Source organism: Trachymyrmex cornetzi, unplaced genomic scaffold (assembly GCF_001594075.2).
Source record: "Trachymyrmex cornetzi isolate Tcor2-1 unplaced genomic scaffold, Tcor1.1 scaffold122, whole genome shotgun sequence".
Classification (NCBI taxonomy): Eukaryota; Metazoa; Arthropoda; class Insecta; order Hymenoptera; family Formicidae; genus Trachymyrmex; species Trachymyrmex cornetzi.
Genome location: NW_017295784.1, coordinates 99,008 through 122,187, shown reverse-complemented (window position 1 = coordinate 122,187; position 23,180 = coordinate 99,008). Strand labels below are relative to the sequence as shown.

Here is a 23,180-nt window from a genome sequence, read left to right as displayed (position 1 = left end):
AATTTTAACAAACTCAGTGCTAATATTATTGTTTATAATTATTGTATTTAAGTGAAACTATTTTTATATCGTTTTGTTCATCTACAAAATAAGATTGTATCCCCGCTATGTAATAAATATTTGTACAATTATTATAACAAGTATAAAATTTATGAATTCCCTAGTAAGCATCAAGTTTAAGAAATCATATTTAACCAATCAGTTCTTGCGAAAAACGGATGACGCTTTATTTCATCTATTGTCAGTCGCTCTTCTGGATGATATTTTAACATCTGCAATCACAATTTTTATAAACATAACATATTTTATAAATAACATTATATAGAGTTTATCATTTCTTAAATATTAAAAATCATGAGATTAATATTAAAAAATGCAACAGAATAACACAATGAAACTTACGCCACATAACAAAGATCCTGCATTTTTCGATAATCTGCTAGGAATGTTAATTGCGGAATGTGAGTGAAGTGATCCTGGATGACTTCTGATAAACATCTGTGAAACAAAAGTTAAATTACTGTGAAAGGTATATAATTTTTTTATAATTAATGTCCAATTTTCTACATACAGTGCCAGTAAGTAGTTCATACAAAATAACTCCGAAACTCCAAACATCTGTGGCGGATGTAACAGGAATGGTCGGAGAAAACATTACTGACTCAGGTGACGAATATGGATATGTTAGTTTAGATAATTCAACATTGTGCTGTGGTATAATATAAGTAAGCCGGATATGTCCTGCGTCATCCAGAAGAATATTATCAGGTTTGAAATCGAGAATTATGATATTTTGCTGATGAAGTGCTTCTAAAGCTAAAAGAATTTCAGCTGCCCATGACCGAATTACAACTTCCGGTACTTGCCAAAACTCCTGTTCATCTATATTATTTTCTTTAGTCGTATATTGTGTCTCATCAATGCTATAATTAATGTTTGATGAATTTATCTGATCGGATATATTTTCAGTATTATTATTCTCACAGATCTGTAATACATTATTGGTCGAGACATTCTGTATTGAAATAGTTTTTGAATTGTGCAATAAATTGACCATTTTATTATTTTTGAGTGATTCACGAGTCGCGCAACTTCCATTTAATACAGATGCACAAATTTTTCTTGACTCGTTTGAATTTTCGTTATTGTTCATTAATAAAGAATTATTGCCTTTCAAATCTTTATTCTGTATGAAACCTTTCGTCAAAGGATTCTTTGCAACAATAATGTTATCTACTTTCGTATTACTAGTATGTGATTTATTGTGATGAACATTAGATAACATAAGATCTGGTTTTTGAGGGATCTGTGTAACAGTCTTTACATTCAGCGATGGTGTACTTTCTGAATGTCTCAATTCCTTACATTCATTTAATCGATTTGCAATAGAATTACTTTTTTTTAATGTTGCATTAACGGATTGTAATAATTCTTGCGATTTTTCTAATAATTGTATAGTAGGCATTTCCATATAGATCTCACTTTGATCTGTCGTGCATCGACGATTTCCCTGTACTTTATTGTTTTCTATAACTGTATCCGCTTTATTTGGTTGATAAATATTTTCATTGCTGCTGATTTCTCCATTGACATCTTTATTTATATATGTATGATTTGAAGTTACATCATACAGACTGTCAAATTCTTTATAATGTAGTCTTACGAAGTCCCATAATCTTCCACAACTATAATGTAAAATATAATTAATATTATATAATATATTTACATTAATAAATAAATTTATGATACTGTACCTTGCATATTGTAAGATTAAAAATATAGTAGTCTCAGTTTCAATACATGCGTATAAAAGTACCATATAAGGTACTTGTTTGTATAACACATAATTGCTTACACTATCCTCATAAATACAAGATTTTTCTACAGTCTGAAATTATGAATTACAATTATAAACTAAAAATATCGTAAACTATTTATTATTATATTTAATATATATTCCAAATATTTATTATATTTCAAATTTATATTAATGCCCTTATGTATAATAAAAAATAAAATTTATATAAATCATATATGCAAGCTAAATTACCTTGATTATTCTTTTACAATTTGCACGTATATCCATTACGAGCATCACGGATTTCATTATTTTAAGTACTTTATAATATTGAAGCTCTGATATTGGTTTGTTTACTTTGGAGATGTTACAATTTAAATGTTTGTTATATAACTGTTCAGCCCGTGCTAAATACTTTGATATCTTATCTTTTATACCTGGTATTCTTGTACTGTCTGGATCAAATTGTACACCATTTATTAGACACGATATTCCCAGTTTGTATTGTGTAAAAGCTTCCTCATACTCGGCTATAGACTCATGTTTGAAGGCTGCACTTATGTGAGCAGCTGCTATCAAGAGATACTGTGTAGAATCTGGCTGTGCCTGAGAATCATTTATCTCCTCTTGTATTATCACAGAATATGTAGAATGTGTATCATAACTTAAAAAGGGTTTACTGATATTGTTGTTCAGACTATCAAATCCTGATACGTCGCTGAGTGTTGCCATGTCATTCTTATCAAAACTTTTGTTTTGATGTACATCATACTGTTTAGTAATAATATCTTGCGTATGCAATTTTGCTGTCTTACAGCTTTCTTTTCTATTAACGTTAACATTCTGTAAATTAATACTATCATGAGATTCATTCTTTCTCCGATGTGCAAATTCATTTTTGTTTGCACAAATGACATTTGACAAAGAAGAACATGGATTTGTTAATACATTATGAGATGTTTTCAATGAACATGGAATTTCGAAGGTACTTTGCATTGTATTATCGTTTACAAGCACAGGATCACTCAAAGCAATAATACGATCATCTTCAGATGTATCTGAGCTCAAGGAATGTGCGCAATCATTATTATAATTATCTGCATGACTAGTTTCAAAGAATGTTATAAAGATATCGCTTGAGTATAAGTACGAGTATCGTCCTACAAATTCCAAAAATTTAAGAGCATATTTCTTCCTCTCCTCTATGACCTCAGCTTCAAATCTGCCAAAATATTTTGATTTGGGAAAAGGTGGGAAACTTTCTTTCGTTCCAAAACGCTTGTGTAAGTGACCGAGTTCTGCATGAAGCTTTTTGAAATCGTTATAACGCTTCCATACAGATATCTTTGACACTTCTTCATGAGAGGATTTCAGAAATACCTAAAAAAAAACAAGAAACTTAATACCAAAATCTAAAAGGAAAATATAATATTGTCATGTGTCATGTATATATATGTACCATAGAAGTAACTTTGTAGATTGTAAAGCCCTTCTTGTGCCGCTTTGTTTCAGTAATTATAAAACGTCTAATCCATTTATCTTTTGCAGGTGCCATCACTTAATTCATATTGATCAGTAGGATCTTTCTTACTTACACAATACTGAGATTTCTCATCTGTTATAATTTTGTAAAATATAAATAAACGCAAAAATAATTCGCTTGTTCCCTTGTTTTGTTACACATTATGTTATATTTGCAGAACCAACAATGACAATAATATTTTTATTGGTACCCGTGTGAGATCGTTTACGTTCTACGTGGTTCGTATTTTCATACGAATTTTATATATAACTCGAGATCACATGTTACATTTAACTAATAATTAAAACAAAAGTGATAGGATATACAGTTTCCCTTATGGTACTAAATAATCCTTCTTTTGACAGATATGTTCACTGATAATCCACTGATATGTCATATATGTAGAATATATACATATATAATAGGTTGCATTCCATATAATGCTCGCAACGCTCGCGAGCGTCGTTTGTCCTTATTCAACATTTGATTAACGACAAAGATGAAATGATTCCATGAGCGTTGTGAGCGTAAAATGGAACGCATGCCATGATAGAATTAAAGAGGCCATTTCGCGCATGCGTAGCTATGTTAATATCCGGTGATTGATATTATCGACTATTGATATAAATTTTCTAATATCCTGGTATTTTAAATTTATTATTTATTATTATACATATATAGATGTTTCATAAACAAGACTGCATATATATATTATTCGTATATATTGTTGTGATCTCATTTTTTTCTGTTATTATCGACACATCTGCATTGTATCAGCTGATAAGTACGAATCTTGCTATGTAGTTTACGTTCACATACACTTTTTTTAGTTGGCGTTAGTGTACGGGAGTTAGTTCTACAAAAAAAATGAACGTGATCTTTCTGTTTTTTTTTTGCCAATACGAATAATTTATTTGGGATAGATTATAACTTATTTGGTTTTGTCATTCTAATATGATCACATGACAACTTATATAGTGAGTAAAGAAAGATTCTCCTATCTTAGAGAGTTGTTCAAAGGCAATCTAGAACGGAGGAAATTGCTTGTGTATGAAATATCGGCCAGAATCGGCATACAATATAAGTACCGATAAACATGCTACTGCATTTATGAAGATTTTTTTATATTTTTCCATTTTTGATGATAAATATTATCATAAATAGGCGTAAGTTCTTTCGTATCATAATAACATCGAAATCAATTAGAATTAATTATTATTTTATGTTCGTTAGTATGGCGATTATATAATTTGTTTAATGCATGCAAATATATACGTTTATAATTGCATATTCTGTTAATTTAAAAATGTTATTGTATTGATGTAATACAATACCATTCAGAGAAACTAAAAATAATCTGAGATATACCAATTTATTAATTTAATTGAATGTATTTTAATGATAATTTTAATCTTAATTTCAAAATATATCCTAATATTATAATAATTATTTTCTGAATATTTAACAATGTCATTTGTATTTACATTTTTACTGCTTTTAAAATTGGATGCAATCTACTAATTAATATATACCGTGTTTTATCGTTTTACTTATTTTTATATTTCAGAAATATTATAGTCAGTTTTATATTATTATTATTATTTGAAATGAACAAAATAGAAAAAATTGTTGAAGGAAAGACACACACAGTTACAGAACATGATAAAAAACTTCACAATGAAGTCAGGTAAAGAAAATGGAATTTTTCAAATAAGTATATATTAACATTTCTTATTATAGGTACATACAATTAAAAAATTATTTGTAAAAATAATTTATATGATTAAGTTTGTGTGAATGTATTTAATTTTATTTGTCTCTTTTATTTTGTTTTAAGAATAATAGGAAATTTCAATTTTTTGCAGTAATTTTCTTCCACGAATTACCAATAGAAACTCAAAAGAGAAAATTACAATGGCAGATGTAACGCCACAGGCAAGTTTTCAATATCTTTACATACATACACATATATACAGATACAGTAATTTTATAAATACAATATATATATACTTACAGATAATTTATAAATACTATAAATAATTATGATACAAGATGATTAACTAAAATAAATAATTATATATCTTTTAGATTATTGCAAGCTGTATAATTCATTGTATGACCATAAAGAGTGGTATAAACATGGCTTACAGTACTATTTTATTAGATGGTTTAGAATCAGATAATGTTAATATGAAAGTAACTGAAAGTGAAGCATCTTGGATAGGTACGTGTAATGATAAAATTTTATATTTGTGCTTAAAGAGTACACCATAGATTGTTTAGTAGAAAAGAGACTAAAATTGCTATTCATAGTGCTTTAATATTAGATAGAAAATTAGAATGGTAGTAATATTATGTATTATTTTACATTTATTTTGTTCTATAGCAAGTCTAGTTACAGTAACATTGCCAATAGGATCTCTCATTGCTGGGCCTCTAATGGATAAATTTGGACGCAAAATAGTTTGTTTATTATCTTGTATTCCTGCAGCAATATCATGGGCTTCATTGATATTTGCTAAATCCTTAATTACTATTTATGCGGCTCGAATTGTAGCTGGAATCTCAGCAGGCTTAACAACTGTTGGTCTGGTTTATATATCAGAAATTACACATCCACAAATCAGACCAATGCTTCTCTGCCTTACTTCTGTATTTGTGTCCCTTGGTATTTTAATTCCCTGTTGTTTAGCTGTAATGCTAGATTGGCGCAAGATGAACATAATTTTCTTTGTATTAGAGTGTTTTATTTTCTTTACACTTTACTTTGTACCTGAAAGTCCCTACTGGCTCGTATGTTTTCAAAATGGTATGCTTGATGAAAAACGAATTTGCAAAATGAAACACAGTTTGAGGCAACTTAACAAAAGGCAAACAGTGAGTACGATATAGCAAGTTTTGCAATATCTATTCGGAATATATTTCAGAATGTCAACAGATAAATGTTTTCTAGATTTATGAGGAAGAATATTCGCGAATCATGGAGACTTGTGGAAACCTTGTAGTGAATGATAAATCGTCAAAAAATATTATAGTATCTGTAAAAAATTATTACCACACATTTGCATCCCCGGAAGCCTATAAGCCTATGCTGATACTTTTCGCACTATTTTTGTTACAACAACTATCTGGTTCTTATGTGATTATATTTTATGCTATTTCTGTTTTTCGCGAAATGGGTGGAACATTTGGCAATTTTAACGAACACGGTGCACTCGTTATGTTGGGTACCATTAGATTTGTTATAAGTATAGTAACAGTTTTTTGTAGTAGAAAATATGGTAGAAGAGTCCTTTGCATCTTGAGTGGGATTGGAATGGCTATTTCTATGTTTCTTTCTGGAATGTATATGCATTTTGCAGTGTCGTACGATGAAAATGGTAATACAGAGGAAACCATGGTGGATCAAAAGTGGCTATTACTATTCTTTGTATTAGCTTATATTTGCACTGGTTCATTTGGATTTATAATTATACCATGGACATTGATCGGAGAATTGTTACCTGTGTCTATACGTGGTATTGGTGGAGGTGTCATGGTTTCTTTTGCTTATATAATCATGTTTGCCGTTATAAAGAGTTATCCGTACATTTTGAAAAGCATGACCATCGAGGGCATTTTTTTCTTTTTTAGCTTCGTGTCTTTAACAGGCGCAGCTTTTATATACTTTTTTCTGCCTGAAACTTTGGGCAAATCATTTTCCGATATTGAAAAATTTTTCTCTTCCACAAGAAAGAAAAAAATGCATGATGCAAGGAGATCTGCTAATTCCGAAGATCCTTGATTTTTGTCGCTTTTATTTTCGTTTTATTTGTGTGCGTTTTGCATGATGTGGTATTTGTAAAATTTCTATTAGGGGAGACGGGACTGTTAATATTATGTACAGGAAACATTCTAACGTCTCAATATTAATTTTGGTAATAAATTGGAAAAAATGTAATTAATAGAATAATTTTGTATTTTAAATATTGTAATTATGATCTTCCTTATGTAAATGAGTAATTTATTTATAAAGATATCCTTATATAATCATCGTAGATATTATTTTGATTAGATTCCTCGACTGAACTAGTATCGATTTTTCCTTGCCGAAAATATTAAAATGTCAATGATTTTCGAATTATGAATAATTAAAAGGATCTTTTATAAATTAAATTTGAGAGAACTAACTGGGTAAAAAAGGTGCATGCTTTTCTTTAACATTTACTGAGGAAAACTCGACTTTTTAGATCAACCAAATAGCCTACTGTTATTGAAAAAACATACGGTGTTTGGAATACTTGATACAGTTACAGTATTTTTGCTTTAATGCATTTACTGTTATTAAATATGTATACAGATTCAACTTAATTATTCGTATGTATACGTGGATAATCTATCGGATTTTTTTTTACGAAACTCTTGTGCAATAAAATATAAAAAGTATTAATTTTATGTACAAATTTTTAATTACAAAATTATAAAATCTTTGCAATGTGAAAGAGCAAGAAAATTTTATTTAGATTTTTAGTAAGGCATGCTTGTAGTTTGTCAATAAATATGAGTAGAATATTGGGGCAAATTAATACCAATTTATAATTAAGCCCGTTCTGCCAATACAGTAGAGTTTGCCTATAATATTTTGACACACAAAAGGATGTCAATAGAAACTTGTTTTATAACAGCCATTTCATTTATTAAGCTATATTATTTAAACATATAAAATGGCATAAACTCTGCTCGATATATATATTTCCACAATGCTATTATATATTTTTTTTTCAGCAGATTTTGTTATACTTTGTTTACTGTACTGACAAGATTTGCAGTAGTCATTTTGCAAAATCTGTTTTCGACAGATTGGGCTATCTGGTAATTGATATCACCCACCCCATATGTTTATTCCGCGACCTTACAAAAGAAGGAGAGGAAGAGAGCGATAGATAGAGATATGTATATTAAATGTACAACCGGTTGGAGCAGTTCCATGATGGACACTGATACATATTTAAATTTAACCTTTTCCTCTCTCGTTCTTTTTCTTATGTTCATAACGAGCAAGCGTATCTAGTACATTGCATTAATATCACAACATATGTAGCGTTATTACTGCATTAATACGATAGTTTTCAAATGTGCACACGAAGTGGGTTGTAGTAATGTTTTAATTCTGAACTTTAATTCACCTGTTGCAGATGTGCACGTGATATGAATGAAATATACAACGGGTGATACCTCGCACATCTGACAAGTGTTGCTCCACCATAACCTAACGGCAACATTCTTATCAACATTAACAATCATATCATGTCAATTATCTGATAATCGTCAGAATGGTATACTCTTCAAAAAAATGATGCTTACTCGCCGAAAGTTTTTGCTAAAACTGTCATTTTGCACGTTGTACATAATTGGCATTTTAATCATTGCTAAACAATTGTTTCGTACCAATGACAACTCCAAGATTTCTAAAGAACAATCTGGATATCTAAGAAATAGCAATAACTCACAGACACAGAAAGATGTGGACGTTGCGTTACAAAGGTTACAGAAAGAGAGGTAAATTTGTTTAATGCTACTTTCTCTAATAACAGCAATTTATTTATTCACAAATCTTACATAGTTATCTTTCTTTGTTTTTTACTGAATCAAAATATATTAGACTGATGTAATACTAATAAAATAATTGTTAAAATAACAATATTTTGTCTAATGTGATATTAGATCAAAATGATATTTTATAAGGTATGAGCAACAAATATCGAAATTTGAACATGATATTGTACCTGGTCTTGGGAACAATGGGGAACCTGCTTATTTATACGGAAGAGAGAAGATTCTAGGTGAAGCAGCACTTGCAAAAAAAGCATTGAATATCATTCTCTCAAATAAGATATCATTAACCAGAAAATTGCCAGATGCACGCAACCCGCTGTAAGATTTTAACATGTATGGAGTAGCGTTTTTTTGAAAAAATCGTTTTTATATAAATATATACATTATATGTAGATGTATATATAAAATATTTTTTGAACTTTGTACTTTTAAGTGAACTTTATATTGCAGCTGTGCGAATGTTACGTATGACAAATTATTACCAAGTGCTAGTATAATAATTATTTTTTATAATGAACCATGGAGTGTTCTATTACGCACAATACATAGTGTTTTGAAGGGTTCTCCACCTAATTTATTAAAAGAAATTATTTTAGTGGATGATCATAGTGAAGAAGGTATTGAAATTAATATTAATATGGTTAATATATAAATTAACATATTCGTTAGAGTTTTCAAAAATATATATTTGTTAGATAAGTTGTGTGTTAGGCATCATTTTAAGTCTAGCAGTAATGCCCGCGAAATACTTTTTCTAAAAAGTAATTGTTACATAAGAGATAAATTATTACATAATAAAATGATTTAATCATTTAATATTAGAATGCAATAGGTTACATAATTAATGTTATATGTAAAATGTATTTTTTGTGTGTGTTAATTTGTAGAAGAGCTTCAGGGGCAATTGGATTATTATCTTTCGACACGTTTACCTGCCAAAGTAAAGCTACTGAGATTGCCATATAGACAAGGATTGATACGGGCTCGTCTTCATGGAGCTAAAAATGCTGTAGGCGATGTTCTAGTCTTCCTGGACGCACATTGTGAAGTTATTAAAGACTGGTAATTTTCTGATATCAATTTAACTAGAAGACACTATTTTTTCCTATATCTTTTTTATATCCTAAAATTATTATATAATAAGAGAAAATTTTATTAATATATACCATTTAACATAATGCAGGTTACAGCCTTTGTTGCAACGAATAAAGGATGATAAAAATGCTGTACTAATGCCAATAATTGATAACATTTCTGAGGAGACATTAGAATACTTCCACGATAATGAAGCGTTTTTCTTTCAAGTTGGTGGTTTTACATGGTCGGGACATTTCACGTGGATAACTATTCAGAAACACGAAATTGAATCGCGTTTCTCTCCTATATCACCAACTAGATCTCCTACTATGGCAGGCGGTCTATTTGCTATTAATAGACAATACTTTTGGGAAATCGGTAGTTACGATGATAAGATGGATGGTTGGGGAGGCGAAAACTTGGAAATATCTTTTCGAGTGAGTGAAATTTTTTTTAAGTATGTTTATTAATAAGCTTATAATATAATTGTAATCATAAGCATGTGTATGTCAAAAATTTTATATTTTATATTCCTAATATAAATTGATATTCTTCAACAGATTTGGCAATGCGGTGGCACATTAGAAATAATTCCTTGCTCTCGGGTTGGCCATATATTTCGAAACTTTCATCCATATAAATTTCCAAACGATAAAGATACTCATGGAATAAATACTGCCCGTTTAGCATTTGTATGGATGGATGAATATAAAAGATTATTTTTACTTCATCGTAGTGAATTCAAGGTAAGATCAGATGTTATGTGATTAAAATCCTTTTGCAGTTATACAGATAAATAAAATCCATAGGACAATCCAGAACTCATTGGAGATATAAGCGAACGTTTGAAATTGCGGAAAAAGCTCAAGTGTAAAAGTTTCAAGTGGTATCTTAATAATGTTTACCCAGAAAAATTTATCCCTGATGAAAATGCAATAGCTTATGGTCGTGTCAGATTGCGTAATAGACGATTGTGTTTAGACAATCTGCAACATGATGATGATAAACCGTATAATTTAGGCTTATATAATTGTCATACTAAGCTATATCCAAGTCAGGTACCAATACAGATCACATTAACGTAATTCTGTTCAAATTTAAATTTAAAGAAATTAGTTGTATTTGGGCAATTTTTAGTTTTTCTCATTGAGCAAGTCTGGTGAATTACGGAGAGAAGAGACCTGTGGAAGAATATTGGATACTGATTCAGGACCGTATGCACAAATTGAAATGTCTGACTGCAGCAATGAGAAAGGTGGAAAGGAATGGATATTCACAAAGGTGCTATATTAATTTTTAATATTAACAGGCACCTTTCTATAATTCATGAGTGATTAAAAAATGTATTATATTATCACGATCTTTAATCATAGGATGGCAGAATAATACATGTAGAAACTGGTCTCTGTCTCGATGGTTCTAAATTGCACAGTGATGAAGATGTACGAGCAGCTCGCTGCACTGATGCGCCAGATCAGTTTTGGAAATTTGATTTTTACTTTAATAAAGTATTATCTACATAGCATTATGTGTTCTTCTTTTCACTAGAGTATATTCAAAGCTTTTTTTACTCTTTTTGTAAACTGTATTTATATTCTCTGCAAATTTTAAAACTAGTTATATTACATTTATTATCATTAGAGAAATTTTACAGATTACCTTTTAAATTTAGAAAAAAGTGACATTTATGTTTTATTTTTTGGGAGGAGGGGATATTTTCTTAGAAAATTTTTGTATTCTTTGTATTATTAATAAAGCTTGTAAGCAGAATTTTGCATTTTGACTCTTAAAAATTTGTAATAAACGAAAATGTCTTCTACGCCCTTTAATTGTAATACAATATAACTTTAGCAAATTTTTATTTTGACATTTTTTATAAATAATCGTATTATCGATCCTAAAAATTGTCAATTATAAACGCGTTATATTATTACATTTTTTAATATTTTTGCCGTAATAAAAAAAGTACGAGCCTGTAATTCACAATTATTCCGAATGGTGTCTCTACAGTCTCTCAGTTTCACCCGCTAACTTATACTAACCTCCGTGGTGGAGATTCCTCTCTTAAAATTGCCGTGTTAGTAAGAAATTTTGTATTAAATAAATAATAATTAGAATTGTTTAAAGATATTTAATTTAAATCTTTCCGAAAAAGACAGATATTATAATGTTTTGATATTTTCACATAAAAAATAGCTTTTGCATAGTTCGGTATTAAAATAAGAACAAAAAATTTCAACATTTCTTATGGTATTTATAAATATCAAGTATGAAATGTCCATATAAAACTATATATAAACAAATATTTAACACATAAGCCTAACATAATTTTTGTCCATATTTCAGACAAATTTATCAACAAATTTATTAAAAATTAATAATCAATACTGTAATTTTTAAAAACTTGAGATTGTTGAAGTACATGTGCGCAAACTAGCTTATTTTTATTAACAGTTATTTTTAAAATATTTGTATTTATGTTTATTAAAAAGTGTATTGATATTATATTATGAGATGGAATTGGCAAAAGAAATTGTTGATGGCTTGGCAAGCATCCAAAATAGCAACATTTTGCCCGAAGAAGCATTTCTACAGTTATTAGATATTATAATGTTATATATTTCTAAAAATAACAATGGAAAAAGTAAATAAGTTTTAATTTTTCTCAAAATATAAGAATATTTGAGATACAAATGTAATTAATTATCTTTTATATCAGGTATCGCAACTGTTCATCCATCCAAATCAGATCTGATAAAGGCTGCAGTTGCTAATGTATCCTGCCTCTTTATAGAGGCTGCTCGACATAATTACGATGAGGAAAGCTTAAAACATTTTCTACATAATGAACACATTAATGGGCATAGAATTGAAACGTTATGTAGTACATATATAAACAATAAACAAAATATCCAGACTCAGCTGGAATTGACAGGAAATAGTTTACCCCACATAGTGGACATAGATTGGCGTTTGCACCATTGTGTCAAGGTAAATTCACTATTCTTTAGTAATGTTATGTAGATTTTGTTACCTCACATAATGTAGAGAGCTTTCCAGCAAGATATCTGGAGACACTGGTAGTGTCTCGGCGCTAAGCTACGCGCAGCGACACTACTGTGGCTACTTTACGCGAACCAGCGAGTTGTACAAATTGACTCAAGAGTCATTCTGTCCTTGTACAATAATTAGTAAGAAACAAAGACGGAATGACTATTGTGTTAATTTGTGCCTCTGCTGGAAAGCTCCCGTAATTTAACAATACGAAAATAATTTATTATTATATAATCTGTATATATAAAAATTAAATATTTTGTTCTTTAATGCAGATTAGCACTCGATTTACCAATGTACCAATTTATAACATACGAATAAGTACAAAAAAATGTAATCAAGTGAGGCATGTAATATTTACGTGTACCATACAACAGTTACAAGAGTTGGTATACAAGTTGAAGGATGCTATAAGACACATTGAAAAAATGTCTAATATATAAACTTCTAATGAGTAATTATAATGTACAGTTTATAAATTCCTTCTTTAACTTTGCTTTGGTAGTAATTTGTATATAAGGATAATGTTTTATATGAATAATAACAGTTTTCTGTAAGTGCAGTCAATTATATTTTTGCATAAGTAGTGAAGAGAATCTTTGAATTCCATGTAGAATCACTATTGTTTTTTTTCCGTATGTTTATACATGTATATGCATACACATATACACATATATAAAAACTACGTAAAAATACAATACATCTTTTATTTTGCAGCCCAGTGTTTACCTAAAATTTTGTTTTTGTTAAACGGAAAAATATTATGATTATAATGTATAGTTTATTCCTTTATATAATTAATTAAATATAAAGTTGTGTTAATTAATAATTCTTTTGCTATTACTATATGTAATATATATTTTATAATCATAGTACATTATATACAAATAAAATTTTGCATATTTAAGAGAAATTGATTTCTAATCATTAAAATTATTTAGCAAACTTTTTCACTTTGTTGATGCTTTTCTTAAATTATGCTCGTTTACTCTTTCATCAATACGCACGGATTATGTAAACGGATAACAAAACGCACAAATATATTAAAAAATGAAAGTATATATGGATACAGATAAATAGTTGAGAAAGAAAACGGTAGAGAAAGCTTGGAAAGTACAGACATAAAACGAAGAAAATGGGCAAAGTAGGAAGTGAAAAGGCAGAAAAAAAAATATTATACTTTAGGACTAATAATTTTGCTTTGTTAAAATATTTTCTCCATCTCTAGGATGAAGTAACGTAATGATCACAGTGTTTAATTGTTAACTAATTTTTTTTTCGTACTTATATCGCATACAGTTTATCATTTTTATTGTTCCATATTAATTATTCGATATATGATAGGATAAGGCCTCGGACATTTCACTACCATTAGCAGTGAATATTTTCAAAATTACCCTCGAAATTATATTGTTTTTGTTCCGATATCGAACTGGTCTCAAAGTAAAAAAATTTTTATTTAATTATATTATATGTGGAAACAATTATGAATACTCTGACGAGATTTTATATAACTTTGATAACATGGGTAGTTATTTTACAGCGAATTTTTTTCGATTTTCGTTTTTTTTAAATTACTATGTTCATAAATTACCAATGAGTGTACAGTGAAGAACAAAAATGTTGTTCAGTTAAAATGTATAAGGCTTATTTTTTTTTAGTTGAACTTCTTGGACAATTTATCTTTCCTGTTTTTCTTCTTACTTGAGAAAGAAAAAGAAAAGAGGTAAACTGTGCAAGTTCAGCTAAAAAGAATAGACCTACGAGTGAATAAAAATGCCGTTACACTAAATTTTTTTTCTACAAATCTCGTCTTTCTCCAGCAACTGATCAGACGATCAGCCACTGAGAAGAAAGCTCAGTGCGAATGCAATTTAATTTCTCTATATCAGAACAAAATAGCATTTTGGCTCTCGAGTATACAAAATGATATTTAAATCCAATTTTATTTTTACATACTTTAACTGATACCTAATGTGATAAATACACATGCATTAAATATACATTAATGTTGTACAAAAGCATATTACCTTAAAAAAATATTAATCGAAAATGTATGTATAAGTGAAAAATATAAAAAAGCCCATCAGAGCCTACATCGGCTGTTCGGATGCACAGAAAACTTTATTGAGAATGTAACAAAACGAATAAAATAAACGTTTCGACTCTTCAATTTAGGTCCTTATCAATATAGAATATAAATCTAGATTACATAAATAACGCAAATTCCAAGATGGTGATTTCCGACAATAAAGTTGAAAATAAAGTTTTCTCACGGAAACATTATTGCATCACATAATATAATCCCGTACAATTCCTTTTAATATAAATAAAGGGTTTTTCAAAAATATTCAATGCTGCGGACTATATAAATTTTTGTTATCAACCTTATGTGATATAAAAATGTATAATTTAAATTTAGGTAACATTATTATTAATTTAATTACCTTAACTATATACTTAATACTTCTTTTATACACATATTTGTGTGCTCATTGTATGGGTACTCTCTTCTACTACAAAGAACTATGTGTTCACACGTTTCATAAACATGTTTTTCCATAATTACATTTCTCGAAAAAGTGATCGTGACATTTTTAATTACTTAATGCTAAGGAATAACTTTGCATCCATTTAATATGCACGAGAACGCATATTATATGTCATTAAGACATTTAATGCGTCATACATTATACTATTAACAAATTAACAGCAAGCATATGCACTAAGAGAGATACAAATCATATAGTTGATTTAAATATGTAACTTTAATAAGTTTTCCAAGTGTTTAGTGCACAACTTGTCCATATCCGTGAAAAATATATGCTTCATTATATATTGCAATATATATAAAATATATGTAACGAAGAAAAATATGACATAGAGACTGCCTCCCACTTGAAATATATTACTTTTTTTCCGCTACTCGAGACACATCATTTCTTTTTTATACAGAAACTTCTTTATATAGAAATTTCATACAGAAATTTTTTCATATAGAAATAATTTTACATACATTTTGATAAAATATCGTTTAATAAAATTTCATCATACGACATTTAATAAGAAATATACATTAGAAAATTGTTAGAGATTGTAATGGGAAAGAGTCACGTTCGTTAAACAAATCGATTTAGAAACCATTTGAAATGAATAATGTACGACTAAAAGGAAAGACACATATATATATATATATATGTATGTACAATTGAAGTGGGATACGCCGTATACATATCTGTACATGCAAGTATAATAACAACGGAGAATCGTTGACGTTAATAACGGTGTTGGATATGCATATGAAAATTCAGACGATTATAATTATATATCTCATCCAACGTATACCTATAAAATAATATATTCAACGTAGTGTCATATAACTCATTTATAATAAAAAATAATTAAATCTTTCACAATTGCTATTTACAAAAATGTACAAATTCCTAACACTCTTGAAATCTTCAACAATGATCATAAGTGCTTTTTTTGCTGCTTACATGATGGGCATGTTGTAAAAACTTCTCATTCAGCTTGCAACAAGCTTATTTTCCGATGTTTTCTTGATAACGCGTGCTGATGTCAAACGCAATTATATATATACATATTATATATATACATATTCAATCATGCGGTTGGAAACATTAGAATTACTGGCAGTAAACATCAGAATATGGGCTATGTATAAGCTTATTCAGGATCGATCTTACTTAAGCCACGCCATCTCGAATTAAATGCAACTGATACGCGTAGCAAGATTTTTACGACTCGCATCTAAAGACGATTAATCCTCTCTCGATCACGTCTCTGCCTTATTTTTTTGTACTTCAGATTTATTACCCTGTATCTGCTCACCGCTCTTACCGAGATCTTCGTTCTTGGAACCGTCTGCTGACGAGTCATTGGCTTGTGTGCTAATCCTCGGAATACTATTCCGTTCTTTGGGCGAAGACCGTTCTACTTGGCCATCTCGCTCGGTCGTCTCTGCTGTTGTCTTCTTCTCGTCGTTACTATCAGCTTCCTTAGATTTCTTACTTGCGAATTGTTCTATTGTAACATCGCCGTTGATTTTAGCCGCTTGATTCTTCTCCTTTTTGTCGTGCAGGCTCGCAACATTGTCAGCAACTTCTACACTGCATTTCGCTTCCGTAAGCTTCGCCTTGGAGCTGTCTTCTTTATATCGTACGATTTCCTGCACCTTTCGCGCCTCCGTTTCTTTACCTTGTTTTCGTTCATTAGCGCTGTTTGGCAAGCTCGATTTTTCGGGTACTTCGGTGTTTGCCGTAACCGCCACTAAGTTGAGCGAAGAAGAATTCGATTTAGCAAGCTGCGTCTCAACGTTGGCATCATTCGTGTCCATCGTGGACGATGTTTTAACAACGTTGGACGTTGGACTTTGTGACAAACCACCAGTTTTGGATAGATTGAACGCGTTAAGTTCTCGTTGCAGTGACACAGACACTGGTACGGCTACGTTCTTAGAGAGAAGTAGCGCGACATTGTCCACCGTTGATGTGATCGGCGATTGCGATTCCGCCTTCCCAAGATTGAACGTAGACGAGATCGAACTCGGCGACGAGGCTTTGGGCGACTTTGGCGAGGATGAATGCGTGCTGGGTGGTATTCTCTGTACCGTCGGCGGTTGGCCAACCACTGGCGCGTAACCAGTAGTCTGCGGTATATAACTCGATCGCTGATACAGCTTGTTGATCGAAGGCGGTAGACTACTGTGGAAGGCACTAGGAGGCGGAATGCCGATGGGCGAACGTATCAAAGGATTTGGAAATCGGCTTGCGTCTGGGAACGGAGATGGAAAGTGAGAATATATGATCCGAGGATTAGTGTTGGGCGTGGGAGATGGTATGAATGGATTAGTCGACAACATATTTACCGGAGAATTCCTTGGTGATATAGGCGAGCCAGTGTTTCGACATATATCCCGTGAGAACGGAGTATTCTGATAGCTTCGAGCGTTCGGCGAATAAAGTGGTGGAGAAACGATCGGTGAATTAATCGTGGAGACGATGGGCGACAAAGTCTTAGGATCGATTTTCATCATATTGAGAGTAGCACCCTTCGTGTTGACTGTTGATTGGTCTTTCTCCTTCGTGTCGCTTACGACCCCATACATGGGCTTCACACCTGATGCGGGATTACCCAAATATCGTGGCATGTTTCGCATTTTAAAGATCTTAGCCGGTTTAGATGGGATCTGTTTGTTTGTACTCTCGGATATAGAAGTCTGAGTTTGATTTTGTATCTCCTTCGCCTGATTCTTTGCCGCTACATAATTATTTTTCGACAATGTAGGGTTCCAAGACTTAGGTGGATCGCGCAACGTTTTGTATCCAATCGATTGGTTCTGCTTCTTGAGAGGCGCTAATCTCTGGTTTGCGTGAGACGACGCCGGTACCGAAGACGTTGACACCGCCAGCACATTGGCAGATGTAGACGTAGGTAAGGCAGGCTTGGTGTTTTTATTCTCCATTGGCGTCGCATTGCTACTTGGAGTATACACTGGTACATTCGGGATATTCGGTATATGCTTCAACGCTGTATCTGAATTGGGTAATAATGGAGAAGGATTCTTCTTCGCGCTTATTCTAAGCAGATCTGGCACTTCCGACTTACTATGCGCATCTACCCTGTTCTTCTCCTTTGAATTTTCTCCTATTTTTGCACAGATATCATTGATCTTCGAACCGATCGTGTTGGAACCGATTTTTGCGCAAATTTCATTCAGATTGGTACCCTTTGCGGCCACGTCCTGTTTACGCATGGATATTTGTTTCATCAGAGATATAGGGATTGCATCCGGACATGGAGGTATCGGGCACGCACCGATCGATATTGGTTTTGACATCGCCGTCGTAGTGATCGTTGCTGTGGATGCAGCCGTTACAGTAGTTACATCTTGACTTACGTTACTGTAGTTATTCTTCAGCGACGTAGGTATAGAATACATATTCATGGGTGACGTTTGCATGTTGAATTGAGGCATCGGTAATATTTGGTTGTTAGATGTTGAACAAGCAATGGCCGATGTTCCTAATGGTTTTTGAGGTATGCTACTGGAATTCTTTAATGCTGATTTTAGGACGGCCGAGTTAGTTACAATGTCGTGAAGCGAAACATAGGGAAACGTTGATGTTGTCTGACTAATCGTGGCTGTAGAAACGTTTGGTACAGTAGTAGACACAATATCCTCGCTCATCGTGACTATATTGTTCGATAATCTCTGATTGATCATACCGGTGGTGTGACTCGTTCTCGGAGCAGACTCTGGTGATGCTAGTACAGGCGAGTTTCTCTGTTCCAACAAATTCAAAGCCTGTTGCAAATCAATACTTATACTTTGATTATTCTTTTCGTCGAGAGCTTTTTGTTTATCAGATACTGGCAAGGAATCCGAAATATTTTGAGATGCCACCGTAGTAGACACGATCGATTTTTGTGAAGAAGTTGCCACCGAAACTGATGCATTACTCGTTACATTCTCACAATTTGTTTGCGCTTTCGCATCAGTAAGTTTTGTATCTTCGGTTGATGATTTTACATCGGATTTTTTCGTACCTTGCTGAAACATCGCTCGTTTTTCCTTCGGCGCTTTCTTGGAATAAGTGTTATTAACTTGACCTACTTTCGGTTGAAATTGTAATTTCGCGCTTAACGCGTCAATTTTTGATCCAGCACTTACCATTTTTGCTTCACTTGAATTTTTTATGCATTCCTTCTGAGATTCAGTCTGAAAATCCGCACTATTGTTATTATTATTTATTGACATCTTTTCCACAGGTGCGTCTATCTTTTCTTTATCTTTGATTTCAACTACTTTCTTCTCTATAAATTGTGTTGCCGATTGATCAATAGCCTTTTGCTCTTGTGAAACTGTCTCAGATTTGTCTTCGACATTAACAGTTTGATTTTGGACTTTTACTTCTTGTGCATCTTGTTGCGATTTTGCAGAAGCGGTGCAATTTCTTGTTTCATTTGCCTGCTTTGTAGCAGTTCCATTGTGCTGATTGGTTGTTAGTGGCATACAATTCTTAGTCGGTGAATTCTCGTTTGTAAACTTAACATCACTCGTAACAAGGAATGCATCGTTTGGATCAGAAAATATTGGATTTTTCGTTAATTCTGGATCAATGATCAAAGTAGATTGCATTATTTCTACAGATTTAGGTATACCACAATTTTCTATCACCGAATCTGCTTTATTAATTTCCGCAATAGAGGCTATAGTCTCCTCTGAAATTTTCTCATCTTGTAAAGTCTCGATGTCCCTTTTATGTACTGTATTCGATATATCGGTTATACTCATTACTCCTGTTTCTGATATTTTTAATTGCACCTCTTTCCACTCGCGTTTTAACGATTTCTCATCCTTTAATTCTATAGAATCAATGCCAGCATCCATTAATGATTTTTTGTAGTTTGCATTGTCTTCCGATAATTTCAGGCGTTTTGAAGACGTTTCAAATATTCTATAACTTAAGTGCAATGGTACTTTCTGCAATACAATAAACACAATATTACTATAAATAATATGTATGCACATATCATAATTGAATTCAATATTAAATTAATTAAATACATACCCGCCTCCAATGATAGATATACATTACATCCATTAATGAATAACTACTGCATAATGGCTCTTCTTCGTACATTATGTCAACTCTATTTACATCACCAAGACCATATTTGGCTCTTATTAGTTTTTGTAAATGGAATATTGTGACTGCTGCAGGACATCGAAAATATCGCCTTAAAATGGATTTCCCAGTATTCGTATCACTTAAATCTTTTGTACGAGGATCAGAATATTCCAGGGACAAGCTGAGGGATTCATCCGGAGAATATATGTGCGATTCTATAGGTTTTCCACGAGCTTCAGGAGATATTGTTTGAATAGATTCTTCTGGATGTTTTGCATAAAATTCTCTCCGACATCGCATTTCGTCTGAAACAATGTTTTCATTATTGTTACCATCTCATACATAATATGATAAGGAAATAAATTCTTTTCTTAAAGAAAAAACATACTTTGGTAACATCCAGGTACCAGTTTATAAACAATATCCTGTAATATGTGGTCAGGACGTATATTTAATAGTGGTCTACTTTTGTGAACCTGTACTTCACAGATTGGACAATACTTGTTACTCTCCAAATACTTAACAATGCAACTTTTGCAAACTGTAAAAATCAATAAAGATCTTAGTATCTAGCTACTAGTCATATAAAGTTTAAATATACAGCGTTATATGTGATATAGTAGAAAGATACTGTACACGAGTGTAAACATTCTATAATAGTAGTCGCATCGATAAAATATCCACCACATAATTTGCATGTCAAATGTTCATTAAGTCTGGCCAAACACACTCGTTGTCCACCACTCTGCCCTGACATTCTACAACACAATACACAAAAATTATTAAATAGGTATATTTTTATATAAGCAAAATTAACAAAATTTAACAAAATTAAGTATACCGTTAATTAGAAAATAGATAACGTAATTTGACCATCAATTACATCAATACAATAATATACAAAATTTATCTATTATTTATATATTTATGTAAGTATTTATTTAATTATTATTAAAAGAATGTTAGAATCAAAGGATTTTAATAATTCTGAATATCGTCATAAATAAGATGTAAATAATACTTTTTCAACAATCTACGAATAACTGTTTAACATGGTGTCTAAATTCTTGTGAATTATTTAGTTCATAATATAAAACCATTTTAATTGAAACAGCAAGTGAGTCATAGCTGAGAGTCACAAAAAAATGTTAAAAAATTAAATCTAAGATATTATATAAAAATTAATTCTAATAAATTTAATCTAATTTGATATAATAATTTCTTTTACTTTACACAAAAATATAAAAACAGAGTTATATGTTCAGAAATACTATATTTTATTAATATTTGGTGTTCAATATTCAGTGAATAAGGCTAAAATAATACATGAAAGCATTCAGAAATATCTTCTACTTGGCATTCCACAAGCATAATTTGGTTTTGTTTAACATTTGATAAACAATGATTCCACAAGTAGCAAGCGTCTAGTGGAACGTAGCCTAAGTAGTATTTTTAAACACGCATAGTCCAGTGTTACGGTAAAATGTGTTTCTTTAATCATTAAAGAATAAATTCACTTGAATGCCATGTTATATAAGTTTCTTTTTGCAATTATCTGTTTAAATAAAATTATGTTTAAGTATCTTGGTATACAAGGTTACTCAAATATATTTTCTAAGTAATATATAAATGTATAAATCTATTTTCTATCGTATATAAGTACATGATTTATGTTTACTATCAAATTAACAGGTGAATAAATTAATACTATAATTTTATGTGAAACACGCACAGCCGATACATAACTCATATCATTAATATAACCAAACTAAAGGACCACGAAACAGCTGCTAAATACAAACGATAAAATTGATTGGAGCAAACGCGAAGGCTATACAATGAGATTACTAAGATTAACGAATTTATTTATGACACCGTTTCTTCCCAAAGGGAACGGTAATCGAATAACGGTTCAGAAAATTGAAAAAACATTCATGGAGTTATGATATATGGAGCGATCTCTCAAACACATTCGATGTTTCATGAGAGTGTCAAACAGAAAGATATTAATTACTTGGTGCCGCTTGGTACATACATGCCGCAAATGTCCTGGACAGACTTACGTGACGAACGAAGCGAAAATCGTCCGTTTTATTTAGTAATCGTCATTTGGCCTCAAAAGTCAGGAAAGTTGGGTCAGATGTAACTTGTCACGGGTTGCCATCACAGGTACATCCTGAGAAACTAGACTTCTCACATTCTTCGAGCGACGATACTTTCCGCAAATGTATGGGAGATTGATAAAGTGGTAATAATGCACGATCTAATTCGCTTCAGTAGCGTGTATTCATCCTAAAATAGACTACACTGCTACCGAAAACTGCGTGTACGATAGCAGAACAAAATGGCGGATAAACAATCGTACGTGCGACACTCGGGAAAACATTGCGCAGCGCCCCAAATTAGACGAGTTCGACATCAAAACTTGCGATCTCTCCGATAGTATAAGCGGCACAAAATGGCCGTGCGTAATTATTCA

At 31.4% G+C, this 23,180-nt stretch overlaps 5 protein-coding genes across 8 annotated transcripts; 3 read left to right on the top strand and 2 right to left on the bottom strand.

The window, feature by feature from the left end:
• Positions 1-105: 105 nt before the first annotated feature.
• LOC108768633 (ribosomal protein S6 kinase delta-1) lies at positions 106-3,730 on the bottom strand. The gene is made up of 6 exons (XM_018519137.1): positions 3,258-3,730; positions 2,051-3,178; positions 1,755-1,888; positions 572-1,685; positions 403-498; positions 106-272 (listed from the first exon to the last, which is right to left on the bottom strand). Exons 1-6 carry the CDS (start codon positions 3,351-3,353, stop codon positions 177-179), a joined length of 2,664 nt encoding a protein of 887 aa, XP_018374639.1. The 5' UTR covers positions 3,354-3,730; the 3' UTR covers positions 106-176.
• A 1,197-nt stretch (positions 3,731-4,927) lies between these two features.
• LOC108769540 (facilitated trehalose transporter Tret1) lies at positions 4,928-7,202 on the top strand. Its single transcript, XM_018520572.1, has 5 exons — positions 4,928-5,007; positions 5,186-5,255; positions 5,409-5,544; positions 5,707-6,197; positions 6,274-7,202. Exons 1-5 carry the CDS (start codon positions 4,928-4,930, stop codon positions 7,102-7,104), a joined length of 1,608 nt encoding a protein of 535 aa, XP_018376074.1. The 3' UTR covers positions 7,105-7,202.
• Positions 7,203-7,804: 602 nt separating this feature from the next.
• On the top strand, positions 7,805-11,515 carry LOC108769514 (polypeptide N-acetylgalactosaminyltransferase 1). Of its 4 annotated transcripts, none has more exons than XM_018520560.1 (10): positions 7,805-8,171; positions 8,495-8,858; positions 9,045-9,233; positions 9,366-9,532; positions 9,803-9,977; positions 10,099-10,429; positions 10,553-10,738; positions 10,802-11,050; positions 11,130-11,273; positions 11,366-11,515. In XM_018520560.1, the coding sequence occupies exons 2-10, from the start codon at positions 8,653-8,655 to the stop codon at positions 11,513-11,515; spliced, it is 1,797 nt and encodes a 598-aa protein (XP_018376062.1). In that variant the 5' UTR covers positions 7,805-8,171; positions 8,495-8,652. The 4 variants fall into 4 exon arrangements, with proteins under 4 accessions (XP_018376062.1, XP_018376054.1, XP_018376046.1 ...); XM_018520552.1 differs by lacking the exon at positions 7,805-8,171 and adding an exon at positions 8,178-8,272; XM_018520544.1 differs by lacking the exon at positions 7,805-8,171 and adding an exon at positions 8,282-8,369.
• Positions 11,516-12,396: 881 nt separating this feature from the next.
• On the top strand, positions 12,397-13,668 carry LOC108768985 (COMM domain-containing protein 3). Its single transcript, XM_018519722.1, has 3 exons — positions 12,397-12,636; positions 12,712-12,983; positions 13,322-13,668. The coding sequence occupies exons 1-3, from the start codon at positions 12,507-12,509 to the stop codon at positions 13,487-13,489; spliced, it is 570 nt and encodes a 189-aa protein (XP_018375224.1). The 5' UTR covers positions 12,397-12,506; the 3' UTR covers positions 13,490-13,668.
• Positions 13,669-16,638: 2,970 nt separating this feature from the next.
• LOC108769464 (mucin-5AC) lies at positions 16,639-22,843 on the bottom strand. The gene is made up of 5 exons (XM_018520481.1): positions 22,765-22,843; positions 21,338-21,459; positions 21,090-21,242; positions 20,642-21,006; positions 16,639-20,553 (listed from the first exon to the last, which is right to left on the bottom strand). Exons 2-5 carry the CDS (start codon positions 21,456-21,458, stop codon positions 16,843-16,845), a joined length of 4,350 nt encoding a protein of 1,449 aa, XP_018375983.1. The 5' UTR covers position 21,459; positions 22,765-22,843; the 3' UTR covers positions 16,639-16,842.
• Between the last annotated feature and the right edge of the window lie 337 nt (positions 22,844-23,180).